This window comes from Buteo buteo, chromosome 7, assembly GCF_964188355.1.
Source record: "Buteo buteo chromosome 7, bButBut1.hap1.1, whole genome shotgun sequence".
Lineage (NCBI taxonomy): Eukaryota > Metazoa > Chordata > Aves > Accipitriformes > Accipitridae > Buteo > Buteo buteo.
The window spans coordinates 5,799,306-5,824,248 of NC_134177.1; the positions used below are offsets into that span (position 1 = coordinate 5,799,306).

The 24,943-nt window shown below is 42.0% G+C and overlaps 1 protein-coding gene across 4 annotated transcripts in view; it reads right to left on the reverse strand.

Moving 5' to 3' along the window:
• Positions 1-24,943, reverse strand: part of MECOM (MDS1 and EVI1 complex locus) — a 344,986-nt gene that overhangs the window by 180,733 nt on the left and 139,310 nt on the right. For all 4 annotated transcript variants that reach the window (XM_075031356.1, XM_075031354.1, XM_075031358.1 and 1 more), the window contains exon 2: positions 9,634-9,983. In XM_075031356.1, coding sequence (XP_074887457.1) covers positions 9,634-9,983 — 350 coding nt within the window. The remainder of the gene's footprint in view (positions 1-9,633; positions 9,984-24,943) is intronic.

Consider the following 24,943-nt stretch of genomic DNA (forward strand, 5'->3'; position numbering starts at 1 on the left):
GACCTGCTGAAAACTAAAGTAAGGAGGATGAAGGCCAGATATAAGGGGCAGAGGCGAATGGGACTTGCAAAGCATTCAGAAGAGGCTGGGCAGAAGGAAATTACAGGGTTCTTCATGAGGTTGAAAAAGGACCCCAGATAACTGCAAGGTTTTGGGACAACGTGGAGGACAGTAGCACCAGCTATGGGAGGAGGAGGGAAACAGTGATGAAGGAAGAAAAAAGAGAAGTGTACTGCCTGGGGTCAGCAGGTCGAGGGATATGCATTTTGAGACCACAGATCTTCAAACAAATAAGAAAAAAGGCCTCTTCACATAGTATTAACTGGGGGGAAATTGTAAGATAAAGTCCTCTGTACAAAAGAGAAGGTGTATTTCAAAGGGCATGGCAAGGCGCTGCAGCACATCGCTGCCCTCCCTGGGCATCAGCACCATCTCCCTCTGCAGACACACAGGGTTTGGTAGGATCATTTCTGGTTTCAGCGTTAAAGGAAGACAGAAAAACTGGTTTCTCTCCTCCTTGGATTTCTCCGTCACTCTCATTTGGGTGCCTACACATGTAGGTATTCCAAACAAGTAGACAGCAAGTTAACACTAGCAAGAAAAATTACTTTTTCCATATTCACATACAAAGTTTGGCTTATGCAGAGGTTATCACTACATGACTGCTTAAAATTGGCTTTAAAGAATATTTTCTGTAAACGTGGTAATGCTGAAGCTTTCCCGTACCCAAACTTCCATTTTCCCATCCCAGAGAGATTTCCGTTTTTGCACAAAACCAACATTACTGCCATGGTTTTGAAATACCCACTGCTGTAAGCAACAGAAATACTGTGACCACAAATCTCTTAGAAAACATGAATATTCAGATTTAATTTTGCAAAAAATACCCATATAGTCACAGCTACACTTTTTGAAAGCCAATTTACCACTTGAGACCATTTCAAGAAGATAGGAGAGCATTGAAAGTTACTCTCGGAAATCCTGAACGGCTATGCACTAGGTCTCCAAAACAGCATGTAAAAAGCCCGCTCCGTGCATGTTGCCAATACACTTCATCAAGTTAAGACTAAGAACAACACTTTGGGAAACCCACTATACACAAGAGCCCCTTTATGCAGTAGGCTTCACCTGATGAAATGTTATGCCTTTTGTGGGATCTTTTACATCTTTCCACGCTAAATGCTAGGACCATACTTTAAAAGAAAGGCCTACTTAACATTTGTATTTTTTTTCCAAATTAATGCTTATTGTATGCGCCAAAGTTAACGTGATCACATAAAATCGGACTGGATTATGACAACCTGTCTTCACTCCTGCATGTGCCACCTACCGTTCAGCCAGGAAACATGAGGGATGTCACGTCAATAAAACGCCGTATTAATACTCTCTGGGGTGGAAATACCCTATTAGCCAATTAATGTTCTCTATTCTTTACTTCCAAATAAGTATATTTTTGTACCATTCTGACGAACATACCCCAGTCTGCAGGCTCTAGCAAGCAGGAGTTGGGGGTTTTGTTTTGGTTTTAAAGTTTAGTGATGTCTTTATTAGACCAAATGCCCAGATTTCAATGGTACTGTTAAATCATGCGGTGGTTTAAATGCCAAACCTCAGTGCTATAGCCTCTGAAGGGCATGTGTTCATTTGGATTAATAAGCATTTTGCCATACACTAACTCCTGTCTTCATTTGCTTCTGTTTAATGATGACCGTCTCCTCTTGCCCACATGTATGCTCGTCTCTCCACTGCTTGTTGAGCCGTCAAGACACACCTTTGTTTCATTTAGTATGCAATTTTCACCTCTGACCCAAGAAACTAGTCTTAGGCTTCCTGAACTTTATTGCCTGTTAATAGACTGCTGGCTCTCTTTTCAGCAGTCATAGAAATGGTGGAGAGACATTTAATTGAAAAGAGGGACAAAGCTAGAGCCTGAAAGGCAAAGTCGGTAGGGTTTAAAAAAAAAAAAATCCAGAAATAATATGTTTGAGGAGCTTTAGATATTCTTTACAAGTTTGTGCCTCTTTACATAAATAAGAAAGACATCATTGATTTAATTATCTTGCCAGGGAACAATGGTGTAATACTCTGAATGGTGCTAAATGATTGATCTGGTAATTCATCTTCTGCTAACAACTATCTATGCATTTTGTTTCTCTCCAGTCCTCAGACCGATAACATTAGCAGCAATGTCACAGAGCAGTCCTGGGCTTTCATAAAACACCCACAGATGCTCTTTCCTGCCAGTATTTAGGGACACATGGTTATAATTTTGTCTGTATTTCTTTGTCATAGATTACTTTTAACTGCATCTGTTCAATTAAAATAAAAAAGAAAGACACAGCTAGAGCCCATCAGCTTTATATCAAAAGTAGCCTTTTAATGAAATAGGGAGATTTAATTTTGTAAGTGTTCTGATGAGTGGGATACCTTTCTGTTTTTTTCAGAAGTTCTCTGTTTGGTGAATAGTTAGGAAAGGACATTATTACAACATAAGGATATTATTGTACATGGAAAGGCATTATTAAAAGTGATTTATTCTTCTGTGTTAGGAAACTTATAGGAAAAGTCTGATAATATATTAAACTTGTTTATTATGGACTTCATATAATTTTTGAATAATGCAGCTTTTTCTTCTGACAAGAGCAATAAACTCTGCTGGTATAGACATACGTTGATTATCCCGAGTCAACTGTGTTGCTTAAAGAAACATGCCCAAACAATCAGCTTTTGACAGCTGCATCTCTTGTTATTTACAATAGCCATCACAGTAATAACTCACCATTTCTATATTAATAAGGCAGTGAAATTTATTATGATGGTATTGAAAAGTTATTAAGTACTGCATCCCAAGTGACAAAGTACCACAGCACTGTCACTATCCAAAAGCAGTTGCCCATCCATCACAAAGCTTTCCAGATGGTCCTGCATCTTTATCGCTCCCAGGTTGGTGACATCACCTGTTCACCCACTCAAAATTGATGATGAAAGCAAACAGATCTATCTTACTTACATTTACCAAATCAATTTAATTTTACAGGCCATGGCTTAGTGACATATTGACTGTTTTCCTTAATGGCATCTACTGTACTTAATGCAAAGAACTCATCTTTGAATCCTGACTTGCATAATGTGGCATTTCATAATAAATTTTTTATAACGTATTTATTTAATGGGAAGAATTATGATTGTTTGTCAATTCTATTAGATGCAATTATTATTCTCTTCAGTTCTATCTTTTTTATTTTTCATTCTGATGTTGTCTTTTTTAATGGCTAAATTCAATTTACAGGTTTTGTCTTCTAAAGGGACATCTGGCATATTTCACAATTATTTTTCTTCATATTTTAATAATCTCACAGATCTACTCCAATATCAGCTTTTCTCTCAGTTTATTTAGTGCTATTACTTGCTTGGACAAAGTGCTACTGAATTCAAATAAAATCTACCTGGGTCACGTTTGAGTAAATAACCACCACCTTATTTTGAAGAGAAATACAAATTCCTGAAACATCCCCCCAGTTCTGCACTGAAGAAGGTAACAAAACTTCCTCCTCCCCTTCCTACTTCTGAGTCTACTTGACCTTTATGGTTTCACTCTGCTTCCCTCAGGAGTTAATGCTCCTCCTGATTAAATTAAAACCTCAGTGGCTTTGTGGGGAATACATACACAGACCTACAGAGAGGTTTCTGTGGCTTTAGACCGTGCCACAAAATGGGTGATTTCCTGCCCCCAGGGTCAAGGGCGTGGTGGACCATCCACCATGGGTGGAGAAATAGTCAATTCTACACAAACCATTTCAGGTTTAATTGAGACAAAGGTTTATGTGAGATTTCACAGCCGTGCCATACCAGCACCCACTCAGCCTCCTGCACCAGCCAAAAAACTCTTCCTGATGCTGTCGCCACATTGACTTTGGGTTGGCTCAACGACGTATCAGCCTCGTGAGCAGCAGCCCCAGTGCCAGGGCTGGCTCAGGACAGGGGCAAGCGGCACCTTCCTTCTGGCAGCCACTACAGCCTCTCGGCTACCTTGTGTGATACAGTTTTGAACATTTTCTGAGAATAGTTCCATCGTAGAGCCAAAGAGGGAGCTTTGCAGATCTTGTTCATGCTTCCCTTCCAGTGAGCAAGGCAAGGGTGTGGTCATTGTCCAAAAAAACAGCATCATGTCCCACCGACCTCACAATGTGAGACTGCTTAATCATGTTAATCAAAGAATTAGGAGAATTGAAGAGTGGAAATAAGGAACAGTAGAGAAAGACAACAGCAGACTACTCTGTGTTGTGCCCACGTCCTAACACTCTTCCGTAACATGAAACAACCCAAAGGACCAAAAGCTCCCCTTTGCTGTTAATATATTTAATTCAAACTGAACAACAAGTCCGCCTGCTCCTATCTTGCTATTCAAGGACCTGATGTTTGCTCATTTGTAATTATAAGCTGTCTGTCATCGGAGCAGGGAGAAAGCTGGTGTTAACAGCCAGGTAGCTGGTTGGGGTATACAACTGACATCGCCTCTGAGAGCTACACTTTGCTCCTGAAGCATCTGTCTGCCTTGCTACAGGACTCCTATAGCTGTGGTAGCATCTGACTTAGTCACAGCCTCACCACAAGACACAGATGCAAACAATAGAAGAATTCAGGCTGGTAACATTAGCAGCACCATAAGTAATGTCAGTTTTGTACACAACTTTTGAGGGGCTGTCTTAAGCACCCTCGTGCATACTCACCCGAGGCAAGATATACGGTATGAACTCCATCCTATGTGGCACTGAACACTATGTCCCTAACAGAGAGCTTAACACAACAGCTAAGCACATGCTTAACTCAAACACCTGGGTAATCCCGTTGATGATAAGGCCATGCCTAAGTGCTTTGCTGGAGCTCAGCCAGAGTGCTCTCTGCCTTGCAAAGCTGAGCTCCAAATGGGATAAAACATCACCTATGTATTGAAGAAAAGGTAAGGATGTCACCCCCACCTGCAGCTGCCAGAAGTGGACGGTCTGTTGACCTGGGGGGGGGAATACGCTATCTGCGAAACTAGGTTGGTCTTGTATTGATCAAAAAGCATCCACGCCCCCCAACAATAAAACAAGTTATTCTTTTTTAATTCCAAATAACAGAATAACCCACATTCTTATTCCTGCTTTTGCTTCAAAAACAATTTTGCAAAGCTTCCTGGAATCCCTATACTGCTGTAATCCATACGCAAGGGGAAAATGTAGGCAAGGAATCTGCATTATACTTCCCCGCTTTCCGACCACCTGGTTGAGTGCTGGAGTTGCTTTGAATGTTAATGCTCTTAAAAACAATTCAAGGAAAGGTCAAGATTTGGTCTGTAAAAGTCAGTGCAGTGTGAAAGTGTCAGACAACAACAGAAAATTAAGGAGGTAGGGATAACTTCTATACACAGAGAGGAATCAGCTGGTAAGTAACTCCCGTTGATTACAGTGGAAGTCTTTCAATGCTAAGAGCAAGAAAACCAAGCTATCGGTTTAGGTGCTACAACCTGACTTTGGGAGCATATACATCAGATTCCAACTCTAGAAGCCTATATCTTTACATTTTGTAACTTATTATTTAATTTTCATAAAAGGCAGATGGTACACCTAGAACCCAGAATCTCAAATAAACCTAAATTTACATTTAAAAAATGCCAAAAGAAAGCCAAAGAGTGCAGAATTGAAAGTTAAAATTGCAACTGTTCCAGTCCCTCTAGACCAGTGGTAAGCCTGTACTCCAGAACAATTTTTAGGAAGCTGTGCAGATTTCCCCAAAGACTCACATAAAAAAATGTGAGAGAAGTAAACAAATAGCCAAATGGCCTCCTAATTTCCATTTAGAAGTAATAGCATCAGCCCAAGCATACTCTACCAAATCTGAGATGTTTTTCAGCCTCACTGTCATGACAGGAAAATATACTCTGCTCTATAAACAGATTATATGCTGCTTTATAAAGCTCTAAAATATTTTTTACTTCTGTGACAAGTTTGATTTATTGGAGTTTATTGCTTCTGGTTTTGCCTTCCTAGTAAAGAAATAAAAGTTAAAGATAAAAAGACCTGAGAAGAAATTGTCCCTATGAATGAGACTTTGAGTTTGCTATAGCAGTAAAAGACCTGAATTTGAATATTCGATGTACTCCAGAAGATGCCGGTTGAAGATAGGTGCATGTGCTTTGGTGACCTGTTCAAAGGCTTTCTTTGAAATACTTTCCCAGTTGTTTTTCATAGCAGGGCATGAACCATGATGAAATCACTAAATTTCTGTTCCCTTGCTTTTGTTTAAAAAAAATTACTGCCATCCCTTAAAAGCTTGTTTTCTTTGTTGATTAAGAAGCAGTCAATTTTCCCTTTTCAAACAACCACTGAGCAACAGCCTCCCGACCCCCTCGGATATTCGGGCTGCCGGCAAATACTAAAACCTTGGTGACAAACTGCAAAAAAGCTCGACCTTTCCCCTTGTCCGGTGACCCCCTGTTCGATTTGTACTTTAGCTAACCAATACCTGATTAGATAATGCTCGGCTCTAGATCTACAAAATGAGATAAAATTCAAATTTATGGCTTTTCATTTAAACTGGTCTACAGCACTCTAATCATGACCCAAGCACAACTATATCACAACAAATTCTCTTTGTCCCAGAGCGTGTTTTATGGCTGAAGTATATAAATGGACACAATAGACATTGTTTTCTCGGACTTGCTCTGACAAAACTCTGCATCGACGCCATAGGGAGTCCTGCTATAGGGGAATGTAGGAACAGGCCCCATTAAATTCCTCAGTCTTCTGCAGCAAATTTTTCTTTATCATCAACTGCCTGGCTGCAAAATTTAACAGCAGCATTTCCTCCAACTTCCACTTCTCTCCCAACCACTACGGGCTAATCCTAGTATCAACTCAGATGGACATTCAGTCACAAAAACTGGAAGTCAGAAGTATCCCACAGCTGGAAATACCCAAAAACTATTACAAACTTTTGCAAGGGAACAAAAACATCCTTTCCAAAAATGGAGTTACAATCCAAATTTGTGTGTAATTATAAACTCTTCCCTGCAACATGCATGTAGGGTTTTGGTTTGAAAATTTCTAGTTTAAGACTCTAGGGTACCTAGCAATCCTAAACAATTGCAAAAAAGGAGCAAATCTTTCGTAGCAAAATCAGTAATATATGTAGCATCAGAAAACTGCTGAGGAAGATGTTGCGTTTTCCTTCCAAAAATATTTTAATACGTTTACGTTAATTATTTTCTTGACAAGAGATTCTTCCTTCATCATCTTTGAAAGTCAAGCACCACTGTACACTCAGTGTTTCACCTTAAGGTCAGAAAAATGCAGATAAAATGGAAAGATTGGTTTTTCCAATAACTTAATCACCCTCTCTGTAGTCACAGGGGAGTCTATTCAAGAGAATTAAATAAGTACCCAAGCATTAGCAATGTTACAACCCCACTGACACCAAAAAAGCTTAAATTCCCAAGACCGTACTTAAACCTCAGTGAATGATACCCTTCCCCCACCATCCCACACTTCCTTTGACACTGCCTGAGCCCACACACCAGTTACAGCTTCTTACTCCCTTTTTTATCCCAAGGCACAGGTCCAAGGAAGTGGTGGCTTCCAGAGCAGCGCGATGATGAGCATCTGGGCTGGGATGGGCACTGGTACGTTCTTCTCCAGCACTACCACGTCACCCCACATCTGTCCTTTAGCCTCAACCTTCACTATGTGCCATTTTACTCATTGTGTAAACTCTGGTAACCAGCATTTCTTTGTCTCCCTTCAATTACAATAAATGTGCTTAACCCATTTGTTGGAAGAATAATCTGTTTCAAGCTCCCATGAGCACCGCAGAGTACTTCTATATGAGTGGTCAAATTGCAGAGGGACTCGACCGTTGATTTTGTGTGATTTTGCTCCAAGAGTTTTCAATAGCTTCTCCCCAGCTGTCCCAAATACATAACACTGTTCAAATGGCACGAGTCCTGCAGCTTGAAAGGGATTCAATCTGCCAGCTAGGCTTCCAGCACTATCAAGATATGCATTTTTTGTCTGGATTTTGTAGACCCCCAAAACCCTAAATATTTTAAGCAGGAAAACTAGTCTCTAATATTGCAGCGTATTATCAGCATCTAAGGTTGTGAAAATCAAGATGGTTTTTTCCTCAGTTTTAATGGGGCTATCCTGCACTATGCCACCTGAGGATCCAGTCTAAAATACCCTAATTTTGGAATATGTTAAACCTGCAAGTACAGCCATGTATCAGCAGTTTTGCTCCAGTTTCTGTTATCAATATCTGAGCTTAATTGTGGTGTGGTTAAAGGTCAGATTTTATGGTTTCCTGGTGCCTTTTTCAAATAATAAAGATTTCTCACCAGCAATTATATTGCATCAGGGTCTGTTAACTCGATAGAGTGCTGCCAAGTCTATAATTTCTCCTGACACTATTCTGTCATATTGTCACAGGTCTCACAAGAGTTTAAACAACTACATGGAAAGTTTGGAATGAACTCACCCAGTATTTATGGACAGTTAAGAGCAAATCAAACCTCTATTTTCCACCATATCTGCAAGGCTCTGCTCCACAGTGAAACTGCATTTTTCCTGGGAAAATGAACCTCCCGTCTCTCCAGAGGTCAGTCATGGCCCTGGAGAGCCGTGCAAACTCTGCACTTCTCCCCTTATCAGAAACCAAAGGAAGCGTACAGATGGAAAGCTGAGATTGCACTCTGTTTCTACAGCGCATTGTTAAAACGATGAATAAAACCATGCAAGAACTTTTGTTACACCATAACACAACTGGCAACATGCACCACTTGAGGTGTAAAGCCCTGACCTGACCATGGACCTGCAGTTCAGCCAGGTCCAAGGTGATATCACAGCGAGGAAAACACCTTGCCCCCAAAGGCACAAAAAGCAAGAAGCAACTGCTGTACTTGCAAAGGAGGCCTTAGAGCTCCTTCAGGAAAAGCAACATTTCTCAGAGCATCCGCAGAAGTAATATGAGCCACATCATCCCCACGTGTGCTAGGTTTGACACCAGCATCCAAATGATCCATCATTCACCAAATGAATGGCAAAATTCCCATTAAATTAAATGGAAGCAGGATCAACCCCCCAGCTTTCAAAGTCCCTGAGTAGCACAATGTTCTGCAATAGCAATTTTAGCCACACAATACTGGATTTTAGGGCTATTCTAATCATTGTCAACAGAAAGTGGTGAGTCACAACCCTGAAAGCAGCACGAAGTTTCTTTTCAAACAGATAGCACAGTGTCGTTTGCAAATGCCTCGCCCACAGATGTACTGCAGGACTGCCCAAGAGCAGACTAAAAATGATACAGAAACATTCCAAACAAGGCGACTTCTTCCTCTCTTTCCCCAAAAGAGGCATCACCTGCCAATATCCAACCAGACAGATTTCAGGCATGAAGAGCAACTATAATTCCTGCCTTTTTTCTTTTTTTAATTTACACTTGTTTCCATCCAGAAAGCCCCAAAAGGCCACAAAGCAGTCTTCCTGTACACAAATATCCCCTGGCTGCTGCAGGATAGGACTCAAATTCTGCAAATACTTCTGTGTTTATAGACACGCAAGAGAGTTCAACAGACCGAAATAAAGTACAGTGTCTTACCTCCCAACCGTAACTGGGATCTTTAAGGTGTGGCCGCTGCTCTCCTACAAAAGGGCCAAATTTTTCCCCTGCTTCAATCTTCCTTTTGGTCCATATCCCTAATCCTGCTCCAGGAACGTTGGATTCTCTGAGCTCAAACTCTGAAGGAATGGGAATATCATCGGGAATGTATATCGGAGCCTTGTAAGGGGAGCTCTCCTTTGGTGTGAAAGCTTCACTCGAGGTTGCTGGAGAAGATGGCTCTTGAATGCCGATGGATGTTGGACACTGGGCGTTTGCAGCCTCTCCATCAGCTTCTGGCACTTCCTCCAAAGGAAGTTCGGGAAAGCTTTCGTACAAACATTCATCACCTGGAAAATAAAGCCAAACAGTAGGATTTGAAATATTCTGACAGATTTTGCATATGAAACCCTTTCAGCCTGCACATGAAACGGAGAGGACAGTTTGGTAGGCAGGCGGCACCTTCATCCATCACTAGTCCTGCAGCAGGGCCTCACCCTGGAAGGAGCTGAGCCTTTTCCCTATTGCAGGCCTGGGGGTACACAGTGTTTCTTAATATTCCTGACATCAAAAGTGGTTTACATCATTGAACACAAGCGAGGGAATTACATACAGATGTATATGCAGGCACACCCTATTGTCCAATCTGGTCCGGATATAGCGCTTTGCATTGCATACTCTTTGAAATTACAATTGAAAGCCAGCATTATACGTTATAACTGAAATCTAAGTGAAGTGAAAAGCAGGAAAGCTTTACTGGTCTTTCAGAGAGACAGATTGAACCTAAAGTAGCCAAAATTAAGTTTGATGGCCTCCAATTAGTCTTTGGAGGAAAGGATCCAGCCTACCACACAACTCCTGGCAAGAACTTCAGCTGATGTAAATCAGTGTCTTACCATTGACCTCCAAGAAACGCAATGGTCTAAAATAAGTTCAGGATCCAAACAGCACCTTATAGAGAACATGAACCTTCTCCTCTTACAGTTGCAAAAAAACCTGGGGCAGATCCAAAACACATTTAAAAAAAAAAAAATCAACAAAAAAAAAAACCAACTTCATCTTTGGGACTTAGCCAGCAAACAAGAAGAAAAAAAAAGAAAAGAAAAACTCACCTTTTTTGACAGCTCAAAATGTAAGGCTGATTGTAAATTCTTTTTACTCAAAAAACTGAGTGACTTCAGCAGGGGCTTTAGCTGCACCAGCGATACAGTACTCAACCCAATAATACATGCAAAAGGAGCAAAAAGACAAACTAACCAAAAAACTTCTTAATTATTTACATTCATTTAACTTTATTAGTGTTACTGTACTTTTCCTACACACGAGAACACATTCCACTTAATTCTAACCTAAATAGGAGGCGAGAATACTATTCTCCAAGGAATTAAGTTGAGGGATCGGGTATTGAAGATCTGAGCATGAGGATATTTGCATAATATGGTTGGCCCAAAATTAAAGTGTTACGCTGGGCTTGGCATTCAGAATGACTCAGTTTCAGTGAAGAAACAGGAAACTTTAAAATGTTCTTTCAATTTCTTGCTCATTTAAGAAACTATCCATGGTAGATTAGCACCGTATGCCTTTTCCACTGGAAACTGGTCATAGCCCATTATCTCTCACATCTTTGTTACATATTATCTCACAGTTTTATATCTGTACTTTCATGCTTCTGGTACTGCCTAAGACAAACACTGGGACATAACAAATCATTTGAATAGATTGCTCCCATCACATGACTGGCAAACTGGATTCTTCATCTGTGAGCAATTTATTCACAGCCATGAACTGTTTTTCTTTCTTTTATGTGGCACTGGCTATGACCTCATACATGTCACAAGAAAGTTCAGCTACCCGTTGCCTCGGCCTCTGGTTTGGCAGACTCCCTGCACTTTAACGATTGAACCCAATATTGATTAGTTTGTCACTTTTCTAATACCTGGTGCTCTGAGTAGAAAATCTTGACTGACTCTACCATTTAGCTGAGAAGGACACACAGAGGGATTTTCCATCACTTATGTTTCAGAAATCCTGCCTGTCACAGCTCAGTGGTGCCGAGTTTGGCAAAGATGCTCAAGGGTTCATGAAAGCACCGGTGCAGAGAGCATACTCTGTGCCTAGCACCTATGAGCCCATGCCCGTACTTTCCCGCCCACAGCAAAACTCAACCTGGACTCCAAGGGACAGGAAAGAAGATGTGAAAAGGGTAGAGACACAGCTCCACCTGGATGCCACCATTCACCTTGCCCTGCACTGAGATGACCCCCTTAGCAGCCACCTCTGTTACACCGCGGCATTGCTGCTGCCCCCAAACACAGCTTTGCTCTAGCGTGGTAGGACGGGTGAGAGAGGCTGGTCTGTGCCTCCTGAGCATCCCCAAAACTCTGATGTGCTTCCTGACTTCATGGGCCAGCAGTGATGCTGCATCCACCCAGGGCAGGCTCACTCCGGTTCAGATGTCTTCCCCCAACTGTTTAGATTGCAGTCCTGCCTAAAAGACTTCAGCTGGTTTTGAAACAGGAAAAAACCCCTAACCCATGTATACACACAGGGTGCAGGAAGAGAAATCACATGAGGAAAGTGATCTGGATGATGATAAGCACATGGCTTACTGGAAGGGGGGGCGTAAAAACTTCAGGCATCTAAATCCTACTGATTTTCCATGACAGCTGGGTGCCTGACACTCAAACTCCTTAAAAAGCCCATCTCACACAGTCACTCCCATTGTCCCCATCCCACCAAGCAGTGCCCCATAAAACCAAGGCTCTCCCTGTGTCCCACGGCCACGCTCGCCTCTCCTCCACCAAACAACGAAGCAGCTCAGCCAAATTGTTTAAGTGACAGCAAGCAATGGCCTGCTCTGTGCCTTTCCCCAAAAGACCACCTTCCTCAGCCCCACTCGCCAGCAGCGCCTGCCCGTGAGCCAGCACAAGCTGAGCCTTAAACATTTAGCAAGCACGGCTTTACAGATGTTTCTTCTCCCCCAGGGACAGTCCAGTTTAATTTCTCTCTCGCAGACTCAAAAGCCTCGGTTATACTTATCTCAGTCATTCTGGCTACACTCGTTTTTAGCCATATAGGGTCAAACCTGCAGCTGATAAATTGGCCTCTGGAAGCCTGGCAGGGAGACAAGTCCATTTGCTGGGTCTATTGTGCCTCCTTTGATTTCCAGCAGCCACACCCGATGTCGTCGTTAAACACGGGCTTTCAGTTTGAAAGCTCTGGAAAATATAATATGCCTATATGCCCCAAAGCCTGAACAGTGTGGGTAAAACGGATTACTGAAATATTATTCTGCCTGAAATAGCAACGTGTTCTAGCAAAAATATATTTTAAAACCTCAAAATAAACAAGAAGTTGAATTACAACTGACCAAGAGACAGGAAGGCCATTAAGACATATTTGTGAAATTAATGATAGACGGAGCTATATTAAAATCAATGTACATGAACCAAGGATCTGGTCTTCATTTTCAAAGGGTGTGGGACTATTTCCCTTAAAATTTACACCCACATGGATCAGAGGGACTTCCAGCAAAACTGTGGGATATTGACTGATAGAAAATCTTTGTAAGGTTAGAATTAGACACAGGGACTGTGCTGATAAGCATCGTTTTCCCAGTGAACTGCAAATCGTTCGCACAGATAGCACTGCAGTTTTGAAATTCAAGATGGCTTCTTTAAAGCCCAATAATTATTCCCCCTAGAAATAGGATGAAATAAAAATTGGGGCCCCTGATAAGGGAACAGATGAGATTAGGTAATGTGGAAGCTTAGATATTAGCCTCTATAAAATTCTTCACTGTTATTTTACAATAAAAACATGAGCAAGCTTCAAAGGAAACCCAGGAGAAAAGGTTAATTGCTACTAAAAGACCAGGGTGGACACCTGCGTTTGCACTTTTGACACAACCTTGCATGCCAGCAGGAAAGAATCCACGTGGCTTCTTGCTGGGGATGTGCCTGATGAGGCCGGGAGAGCAACGTGCCAAAGCTACCGCCGTAACTCCAGGACCTGGGGTCATTTTGAGACCGAGAGGGTTTCTCTGCATGGCTGGGAGGAGGAGAGGACTTCCTTCCATTCGGATGTTTCTTAGCAGTTCAGCACGCTCTTCCTCTCCAAGTGCAATTAGGTAGGAGGCCCTAACAACTGAGGGAGGCAGAGGTTGCTGAACGTAACCCAAACCGCTTTCCGCTGGCTGTGATTGCTAGCAAGGCAAAGGTGTGCTGCTTTCAAAAGCACGCTGGGCCACGCACTCAATGAAACCATGCCTTTTTGCAGCTGAAATGCCACACAATGGCATCTCGCATCAAGGGCATGCACTAGCCTGTTACACATATCAGCGTTTCTGGGTGGTCTTCAACTCAAAGTTCACACAAGTCCTCCAGGGATCAGGTCTGCATCCAGATCTCCAGACCCAAAGCCACCCCTAACAAATAGAAATGTATCCATACAGACTATCCATTCTCCCTTTCTTCAGGCAATTTGTGCCTGAGAACATGCATTCCCAAAGCAACTATTGACTGATAAACCCTCTAGCACATAAATCCGGTTCTCTGTACTTGGAGTCATGCACGTGGCCACTAGTGACTTAATCATAAGCTGGATGGCTGATTAATCTGGATGAAAAAGGTAGGCTGGAAGCAAAAGCATCTAGAAAGCCTACTTCAGAAGTGTTTCTAATGCCCTCATCTTCTGAGCAGGATAAAGTAAGAGCTGAGATAAATGTGGAAGTGGCTCTTTGCAATGAGAAGATACACACAGGTTCACACCTGCGACTTCTCAAAGGTGAGAAAGATGACCCCTAGCCCCCAAGACTAGACTTTGGAAAGACCTGGGTCTGTTCAATCAGAGAAGTCCATCACATGTCAGGAACTTTGAGCTCCACTACTTCTGTTGACCATGCCTGATATGAGCCTTTGGTGAGGATTCATTAATGAAGGCTTTGGGGGAACGTAGTAGAAGCGGGTGAATTAGTCCCTTCTCCCGCGTAAGGTGAGGGTGGACCTGAACGTACCACAAAGCCCTGAATCGGATCCTTGAATGAGACCAGGGAGCATTTATATTTGTTTGACTTAGCATTTCTATTCAGCGCTGAGGAAATCAGCATGGAGTATTTGCAAGGATATCTGAAAAGGAGGCAGGCATTTCCTGTTGCATACAAATGGGATACCTTTATCTGAATTTCTGTTTGAACAAGTATTAAAGAAAAAAACTGTAACAGGCAGGGACTGATTGATTACAAAATATATCCACATCAGTCTAGAACACAGGAGGTCAGGAAAAGCAGAAAATTAAGAGAAGAAAACGCATTAGCTTCAAAAGGAGCATATAACCAGTGGTGAACTAAATGAGAGCCACCTGACAGTACCACACCAGGTAGGCATGGCTCAGAGGGGGCCGCTTTTACATCCTCTAGAGGAGAAACAGAGAAGGATCCTTAGCTTTAGAAGCATGCAGAGATTGGATTACTATCTCCAGGCACAGAAGGGACTCTAGCCAAAAGCTACATTACTCTACTTGAACATTTTATCAGTTAACGTACCTGAAACTGGTTTGTGCCACTCCCTGTTCACAGAACTGTTCTGTGGAACTGGACCTAATGATGATTATTTATTATTATTTGTATCGTAACACAGTCTGGAGGCCCCAGGCAGGACCCCATTGTGAAAAGCATCAGACAGACCTATTCAAATGAGATTAGATTCTAAACAGAATAGAGCCAGTAATTCCCAGTTAGGTAAAAATCATAAAACTAACAGGAGAGAAAAACTGTTTACAAACAAAAAGTTTGGTTGTACAGCAAAAGAGATTACAAGCAAAACAAGATAAACATGGTGCTCAAAGCACTTTTGAATCATTATATCAATTACCAAGGGAAAATACTTTCACAAACATTAGCCTTCAAATGCACAGGTATTTTGCATACTTGTTATTACTTGACCCTGACACAAGCATGAGAAAACGAAAGCTGTCCTGAACACACTCAAAACGTCCAACCCTGAAAACCATGCTCATGGACCACGCAACAAGAGCAAGGGGGACCAAAGCACCCGTGTGGTGGCCCCAGAGGCCAGATTCTGATGTCTCTTATGCAACTCTTAAATCCAAAGTAATTACTTTAGACTTCCACCAACGAATAAAGGAGATCAGTGTCTGTCCTGGAGTTAGCCAAAGTTGCTCGAATTTCTTCGGATTGACACTAATGTAACAAAATGAGAGGGAAATGTGGCGCCCAGATTTCAGTTTTCCTTTTGTGCTCGTGACACTGCAGATCGCAAAGGGCATTCGTACGCTCGGCAAAGTCTCCCTGAGCCGCACCGAGCAAACCCTTCTGCGGTGCCGGCAGAAGAGGGAGTTGTAGGAAAAGCTGCACAGACAAAGGCAGGAGAAAAAGGCAGCCAGAGGCAGCCGGAGCACAGTGTGCTTTGGGGCTGGAGTATAAAAATCACCAACTTTGCACGGTGCTGCACTGTGGGCTGCAGTATCTACGTGAAATGGAAAGAGAGCTCTGTTTGGATCACCGCTGGAGTGCCCCGTGCAAAGGGCCTAGGGCTGCTGGTAGCTTCTGTCTGTGCCTCATAGCAAGGTGCACATCAGTAACAACAGTGCAGATAATTCACAAGACAAATTAAAACCCTTCCTTGCACCAGAAGCAGCTTTTGCTTCTTAAAATTATTGTGTCTTCAGAAAATAACCCTGAAACAAAAGGAGCAGAAGTGAGCTCCTGATGGTAGGATGAGCACCAAGTACTGGGGAGAAACCTGTCCGCAGGCGAGATAGACGCGAAGTTACACACGCTCAAGAGCATCAGGGCTTTGCAAGAGGATAATTTCAGCATTGCCAAGCGTTGCTACTAGACCAGCAAAGTCATAATATAGTAACTGCGTAGGGCCCTGCCCGTTGTCTCTGGCAATTCTCACTATCAGCCCCTACAATAACTAGTAGCGTTCGGTGCTCTGTCTAGTGTCATTCATGTCTAATTGAGTAACACAGTCAAAAGCATCTGATGTGGACCAGACTCTGGCTTTTAATTAGGGTCCAGCACTGAGAGACTATGGGTCAAATTCTACTTACATTTGCACGGGAGCCGCTCTCCTTGATGTCAGAGGAAGTTGCACCTGCATAACTGAAAAGCAAAATTTGGCCGCTTGCGTTCCTGTGCACTTTCCATGTAAATTACTGTATTACATACAGCAACAAAGAATTATAAATGTTGGCTGGCACGCACTGAATTTATTTACAAGTTAAGTCTAATTTTATTTATAGTTCCAGTACAATCATCTCTGGTAGAAATATTTATGTTATCTGTACTTCTGGTCTGTTAGAGTCTACTGCAATCATAAAAAACGCTGAAAAATTATTCACAGTTAGCAGGGTTTAAACTACCCATTATATCACTAGCTAGTGCCAATAAACTTTGGTGCTGGTTGATAAAGTTTCCTCAATGGAATAAATATATATTTGACTTTCAGAATCTTTTCTGGGTTACACAGAGCGGGGGGTAAGAGAAGAGGGAAACGCCAGCTATAGGGTTTGATATACTGAGGGCCGGATCTGCAGCTAGCAAGGAGCCTGTAGAGCTCCCCGGTGGCTGGGAGGCAGCCCAAAGCATGCTGAAACTCTAACTAATAGGTTAAATTTGTATCTTTGTAAAATATTTCAACTGAATGGAGCTGCAGCAGCTAACACATACTCACTAATGCCCTTCGTGACTCTCTGTGTGGAGTAGACCCAAGGGAGAAAAAAAAAAAATCTGCCTTGATATTTTGAGCCCTGAGTACTGGTCACTGCTAAGGGAGGAAAATGCATTAGAGGAACCAGCTTTTGTTCATTGTTCAATTGCCATAATGGTAAACATGACATATATTCTCACACCAACATGGCACGAGAAGCCAATGTGCTTAGGAAAAAACTCAGGCCGGGAAGGTTAAACGTGAATTAGTGAGATCAGCCACTTACATATAGAAAATACTAACTGGGAACAAAACTTAACTAAATCTGTATCAACTAGGGTAAGACAGAAAAGATAATGTACTTTAACAGTCCCTGACATGGTAAAAAAACATTGCTGTAAAAGAATATTTTTAAATCAAAACAATTACTTAAACCTACAGTATTATAATCAACGCAAATGAAACTTTATCTCAATGTAATAAATCAGTGTAACTGAACTTCTTTTTACTCATTAGTAGACCTTTACTGTTTTAAACTGAGATGTGTCACAAAGTAGCACTGGAAATCACATGCCTCTTTCTAACAGAAAGCAGTAATAAAAGATGACTATTCTACCAAATTATAATGAAGACAGATAACAGAGTGAATTATAAAACAAAGGTTATAGATAGAGACTGAGCCTTGTAGAGGTAATGACTTTTAATTGGATTGAGTTTATCATATTTTCAGAGGTACAGCACAACCAGAAGAAAGGATTAGAATTATTTCCACATTTCATTATTTGGCATAATGAGAAAACAGAGGGAGGTCCACATCCCTGATGTGTTTGGTAAACCGTGGGAGATGTTGAACATGTCAGTATCTGGTAGAGTACGGTCCTGAGACACAAATGCATTCGGTCCCTTATAATGCAGCAAAGTATAATCACTTGGAAAGAAAAAAAAAAAAAAAAGAAAAAGAAGGAAAAAAAGCCAGGTCATGAAGTTTTGTTTCAAAAGCGCATTACAAATAAAAAGGAATTTAACCCCTTCCTGCCAGCAGCCGCTTCAGCACTAGCCTACACACACCCATGCAACTGCCTTGGGAAGCTGAGCAATTCTCACTGTAAGCACCAATAGGTTAAAAAAAAAAAAAAAAAAAAAAAAAAAGGAATCAGTGAAGTCTTGGCCACCCCATCACCTCTCTCATGCCTATATATTCACACCATCATGGCAAAAAGGCCCTGGGGAAACCATCGGGGAGGGGATCTGCCCTGCCTGAATCCCAAAGGGTTGCCCTGCCTGTACTCTGCTTGGGAAGAGTACGGGACATGGACCAGTGGGGAGAAGGCAGATAGGGATAAAAGCAGGACCTGAGGGATTATCGGAGAAGGCCCAGTGGACACAGCCCGGTACTAATGATGTACCCATTTGCACGCTATACCCACATATTTCAGGGAGGGCTGGAGTTTTGGGTAGTTGCCTCTGGAAAATCAAGCTGCCGTACAGCAGGGACAGAAGGTTTTGTACCACCAGCCAGACAGCTTTTTAATTATGCAATTACACTGAGAGAGTCTTAATTATATTTGAGTGACGTGATACACTGTAGTTAAGTCCTTGAAATGCTAACAGAAGTACTCATAACAAATACACTAATCAGGAAAAGTATTGAATAATTAATCCTACAAAACTGTCCACTTCAAAAACTCAAGGTCTGGCAAGACTGGTTTCCAGCATTTGTTTTCGAGGAGATACAAGGCCACAATTTTTCCTGCAAGTGACTTCTCAGCAGCATGTGCTGTAGTTACATCTCCACAAGGTCACCCAGTAACAAGTAGGATGTACTTAGCTGATTGGAAAATCATGAATATTAAGAGCAACTATACTTCATGTTACATGTGCAGGTGTATTCTGCCTCATTCTGTATATGTTTATATCCAACCTGTTCGGATGAGTAAAGTAATCATATTTTTTACAAAGAAAAACCTTTGGGACAGTTTTATTTCATCATATGGAGGAACAGTTTAATTCCTGCATGAAAGCATTGTTTTGGGTGGGATTATTCCAAGACATAGATGACAATTTGTTCCCATTTGTCTCTGTGAAACCTAGCTCCTTGGCTAGCACACACAGCTTTCACGAGTTCTTCTCACTGGTATCTCACTTCACACAACATATATGTGTTTTCAGAGTGCAAGAATCATTCATTTTTCCAGCAAAAAAGCATTCTGAACTGATTTATCTACATTATCTCCACAGATCCCTCTTTCCCTTTACTCCAGACACTGCCTGTTCCTTCAAACACTTCCGAAGTTTGTTCTGACAAACCAAATTCTACCTGTCCCAGCCATATAATTTAAATAAGCACTTGTTAATTTTTAATATCAACAAAATATTTATGATCAATAAAATATATTTGTGTTTCCCGGCACATTTCGGAAGGCGGGTCTGTCCTAGAAAACTTGGGATTTATGGGGGATCTTAAAGTCAGTGGGACTTCTGCCAGTGACTTTAATGAAATGATAATTCCAGTGGTGATGCAGATAAGGTTTGTCCATGAAACTGATAGCATTTATTGCAAGCATCCAAACACAACTGGGAAAAAGCTACTTGCTGACCTACAGCAAGCCCCAGAGTCCATGGCAGTACAACTTTAAACAAGGAGAGAGGCAAAAGAAAACTACACCCATTAAGTACACTTACAATTCTCCATTGCCTTTCTAAGACAGTTTATTTTTTCTAGAAAGCATGGCATACATAAGAGTGTGATGAGCTACAAGGATTTGTAGCAATTGTTTTCCTTGGCCTTGGTATAAGGGGACAGGGGGAAAGGCTAGGCTTTTTGCAACCAAACCACCCATACAGAGATAAAACAAGGGCCCAGCCCTTCCACCACCACGGTGCTTCGTGCATTCCTTCAGTCCGGTTGAAGGATGTTGCACTGCCTCACTGCCAGCGAGAACATCTCCCTCCCCGTGCCCTCTCTGCATCCTCTGCCATGGGAAGGTGTTTGAAAAACAGAGGCTAGTTTTGCCCCCCAAGCCCCCTTCGTTTTCTCTCCACTCTCTCCCATTTCTTTCTCTTCCTGCTTTTCTCAGAATTGCTTCATTTTCTTTTCCATGTTGTTACCAAAAAATCATGAAAAGGAAAACGTTCAGAAAAGTTAAAAAAAAAAATAAAATCCAAACCCCAAATATTACAGCTTTGAGAGTTTTGCTGAGCAATCAGGAGGCTTGTTTTAAAAGGAAAAGTGTTTGCAGAAATTAGACAAATCCAGGATGTTGTCACCTCTTTCCTATAAAATTGTTCCTTGTGCAATTTAGAAACTTCTCCAAGAGTGTTTGTCTGGCTGTATTTTTACCTAGCACGTCTCTGAAGGGTAAGGTCTCTGTGGCTTGACTGCTTTGAGGTTTTCAACACTATCTAAGAGTTTTCCACTCTTGCTTCTCTCCCCTGATGGTGGTCCGCAGCCGACGCCAGGAGGTGCCTGTTCCCTCTTTAACAAGTATTTGCAACCTCAGCCAAAAAATACCCTTTGCTACACCCTTCACTTGGACGCAGAGTAACACCTCACTCTGTTCACACCTTTTCCTCTTTCTTTGGAGGAAAACGAGCAAAATTGGTTACATCCATCTGCATTGCTGTTCTTGCAGGGAAAACCTTTCCCCTGCAGCTCTTGGGGACCAGGAGCCAACTGCCAATGGTGCCCTTGTCTCGTGTTTGGAGACCTCCACGCAAGCCAAAGCTTCACAGACAGAGATATTACAGACACAGAAACCATTGGGGAGTTTTTGACCAGCAAAGTCTGGAGTTTTCCAAGACCAGATAGTTAAAAAAAGAGTTGAGAAGATATTTCAGCACACAGAGGACTAAAAGGAAAGACCTCCTGAGCTCTTGCCTCCCTGGTCTATCAAACCATGGAGGCCTTTGCTTATACTGGGAACTAGTAGCTCTGACACTGCATGCTCAGTTGCTTTTGCAAAAATATCCAGTAACAAATTCTCCCATTCCCTCTTGGGTTTCCCGTTTCTTCTACAGGATCATATTATCTCATTTGACTCAGATGAGCCCCATGGTAAATAGCTCATCCCTCCCCAGTGCTTTGAAGATGCAAAGCAGGACAGTATGGAAATGCTAAGTGTTCTCGTAGCACCAGTAGCCAGTTGTAAGGTGGGAGGAGTGACAGTCCTTATTCTGATCACATCCCCCCTCCAAAATCAACAGTGACACCAGTGTGAAACTAGAACGAGACCCCTGCTGTGAAACAGTTAACATCAGTTAGATCTATTTTGACTTTAAAAAAAAAAAAAAAAAAAAGAAAGAAAAAGAGTAGGACTACAGTTTATTTTACATGGCTTCCTGGTCAAAGCCTCAAACGTTTTGTAGATATTTATTGATATATATTAACTGTAAAGAAAGTTAACTGCTAATGTAATTTATTCCACTCTTTGTTCCATACACCTTGTATCGCTTTCTATGAAGCTGTTGATCTTGGAGAAGCAGAGGGGTCCTGGTGAGCCGCTAGTGGAGAGCAATAAATCAGCACTCTGAAAGCTTCTGGTTCATCCCAATAACTTGGAAGCAAATTTGAAAAATAATCTTTTTTTTTTTCTCCCCCCCCAAACTGGCAGTCTTCACAAGTTCTATTGTTTTCATGTGCAGGCTGATATATGACAGCTTAAATAAATGCATAGAGCTTAATGGAGCAATTTCAGCCTTAGTGTAATTGGATGCCATGCCATTAGAGACCTTGGCCCAGGCAGTGCTCTCCATCCCAAAGGGTCGCAGAGGACCCTACAAGCTCAAACTAACATGCAGTTGTTATATACTTTAATTCTACTTATTATGTCACTACAGACTAATCTTCTGTTATAAAGAGTACTTAACTATATATCTATTTATGTTTACAGACATGGATTTAAGTACTGTTTATAATGACAAGAGTGTATATATACACAAAACTTACATGTAATATAATATTATATATATACAGAGACACATCCTAAATCATGGAAGTGATGGAGTCCTTAAGCAAAAATGGCTTGAGGAGTTTGGGTTTTTTTAATGTGAAGAAAATAATGTGACTTTTCCTGACATTGTTCTGAGAATGACTTGAATTCCTTTTTTCCAAAATAAAGCCAAATATGCTCAGAAATTTTCAAGTTAGAGTGTTACACTTCACAGAGTGGTCACGAAAGAGATCTTCTGTCAGATACCCTCCACCGTAGCATCAGTGTCTGTACCAGGAGAGCAGAGAAGAGCAGGAGCCGCCTGGGCTGCACTTGCTCAAGCAGCAGCGATGCAATTGCTGCTCACGGAAGAGATTTTCCGAGTGAGGAAGTGGAAGCAACAAATTGCATCTTAAACTTTCCTTGTTAAGGTCATTAGAGCTGAAGTCAAATAAAAGCAACTCTTCCTAGAGCACTTTGCAAAGCAGGCATCAAACTGGTATTTAGCTTTCTCCACACTCCTGTGAGCCTTAATTCAGCAAGTTAGGCAAGGCCATGCATAACTTTAAGCATGTCAAAGGAAAAAAAATACAAGTAATATTGTAAGGACATCTTGAAAGAGTGCTCAGTGCACAACCGTGCCTCTGTCTCACCCGTGGGCAAACTGCAGCCACGTGGGTGGACACGACCGACCAACAGTCACAAACCAAATTGGTGGTGAGTTTAGAAAATAAGCATGTTGTCTGGACTTGGCATCCTTTAGTGCTTCCCCACAAAGCCACAGTCCAGCTGCTCTGCAGAGCGTTAGTTGGCGGTTCACATATGGACCACAGCCCACATGGGAAAAGCTGGAGATCAGCAAAGCGAGCCTTCGAAGAGCTCTAAAGCGAAGACAAATCCAGCAAGCCTTGCACAAGAGCCCACGGTGCGTACAGGGGAAAGTTGTATTTTAGTGAGAGCTCTGGACGGGGACTATGAGAATTCAGCTGGAGGATGGGGGGTTAGGGGCTGAGCACTGGATCCCTCTCCCAGATACCGTGCTCAGAGCTGGCTGTGCGCCTCCTCGCACTGCGCCATCCCACTTTCCCCATCTCCATCTCCATCACTCTCCAAGATCAGTGGGAGCCCCAGGATCTCACACATACCAACCTTGAGAGAGCACAACACATAGCCCAAAGCTTGAGCAATACTTCCCAAAAATCAAAAAAACCTGAACGAAGTGCTGCGGTCTAAAAGGAGCTTTAGTCTATTAGTGCCCTCAAAAAGCATGTCTGCAGGGCTGAGACCACCAGAGATGCTGCCCAGTTCCCAGACTGGGCTGGCAGACTCCTACCATGCAAGGGAGCCCATTTCCATTCCCTGCTGCTCACCAGGGACTTCATCTCAGGGTTAACCTTGTGTTCTCTCACCAGAGGCCAAACCCCCAACACTTATGCACCCACAGGGAATTCTGCAGGAGAAAAAGAGCTCAACATCAGTTTTGTCCAGGTATTTCGGCTGAACAGGATAGACCAAATAAATACCATTTGTTGTTTAAAGTGCAAATCCCAGCAACTTCTTTGAACGGGAGCATTTGGTAGTTGACACATCTACGGATGTTTTAAATCATAAAGGCATCCACTCCATTTTGGTTTTAATGTGTTTGTGTGTGAAGTTCTTTGTCATTCCAGCCCACCTGTCTCAGAGCACAGAAATCGAAAACAGGAGTAACTCTCGAATTTCACCTCAATTTAATCCATCACAGAAAGCGGACTGGTTTTGCACTGTATAAAAAAAAAACCACCAGGACATTTAAACAAAGTGACACAGATCATCAGCAGATCAACTGAAAATGACAGCTCAATCAAACAAATGTATGTTGAGAATTTCCACAGGGCAGTTCTAGCTGCAGCCAAACCAAATTTGTTTAGTATACATAAGTTAGCTGCTTAGAAACATTCAGTATGCTGCTAGCCAGATGATGACTTTCCCAGATAAACATCTATTTAACCAAATATCCTCCCATCCATGGAAGTGCTAGCAGAGTTTTGATGTATTCTCCTAGTCTCTTAAAAATATGACTTTGCTCTGATGGCAAGCTGGTACCAACCCACCCATGTAGCCCCTAAGTAAAAATAACTAAATGCTCCTTTAAAAAAAAAAAATAATGTTATAACCACCAAAAGGTAGACAAAACTCTATAATCCTGATGGAGTGCTTCTGGCTGCCAATAAATTCACAAAATGGCATTAAGGTGAAATACAAATTACGAACTTGGGAAGCGCCGGAGAAAACTGTGCATCCTGTGCCATATATCAAATATACGGAGAGAAGGGGATTTGTCTGATTCGTCTTTTAAAGCAAGGTATTCCTCCTGAAATCAATGACAAATCTCCTATTGATTCCAGAGGTGCCACATAAAGTTCTTGCTGAGGAAATATATTGGTAAGAGCTCCCCTCCGAGATTCTTCCCTGCTTTAGAGCAGCTTTTCTGCGGTGTTATTTACTAACAGTAGAAGTGACAAAAACCGTTTTGAAGATTAGGAAGTCATTTAGAAAATTTAGTTTAGAGGTCATTAAAACATACTTGACATTTCAGCCAAAATCAGATGCCTGAGTAAAAGAGGCTTTGGTTCAGACAACAGCAGTGCTCCCTGCTCTTGGCAAAAATCAAGGGGACTCCAACAGACTCGAGCCAGACTAGGACTGGTCCACATCCACTGAAATCAG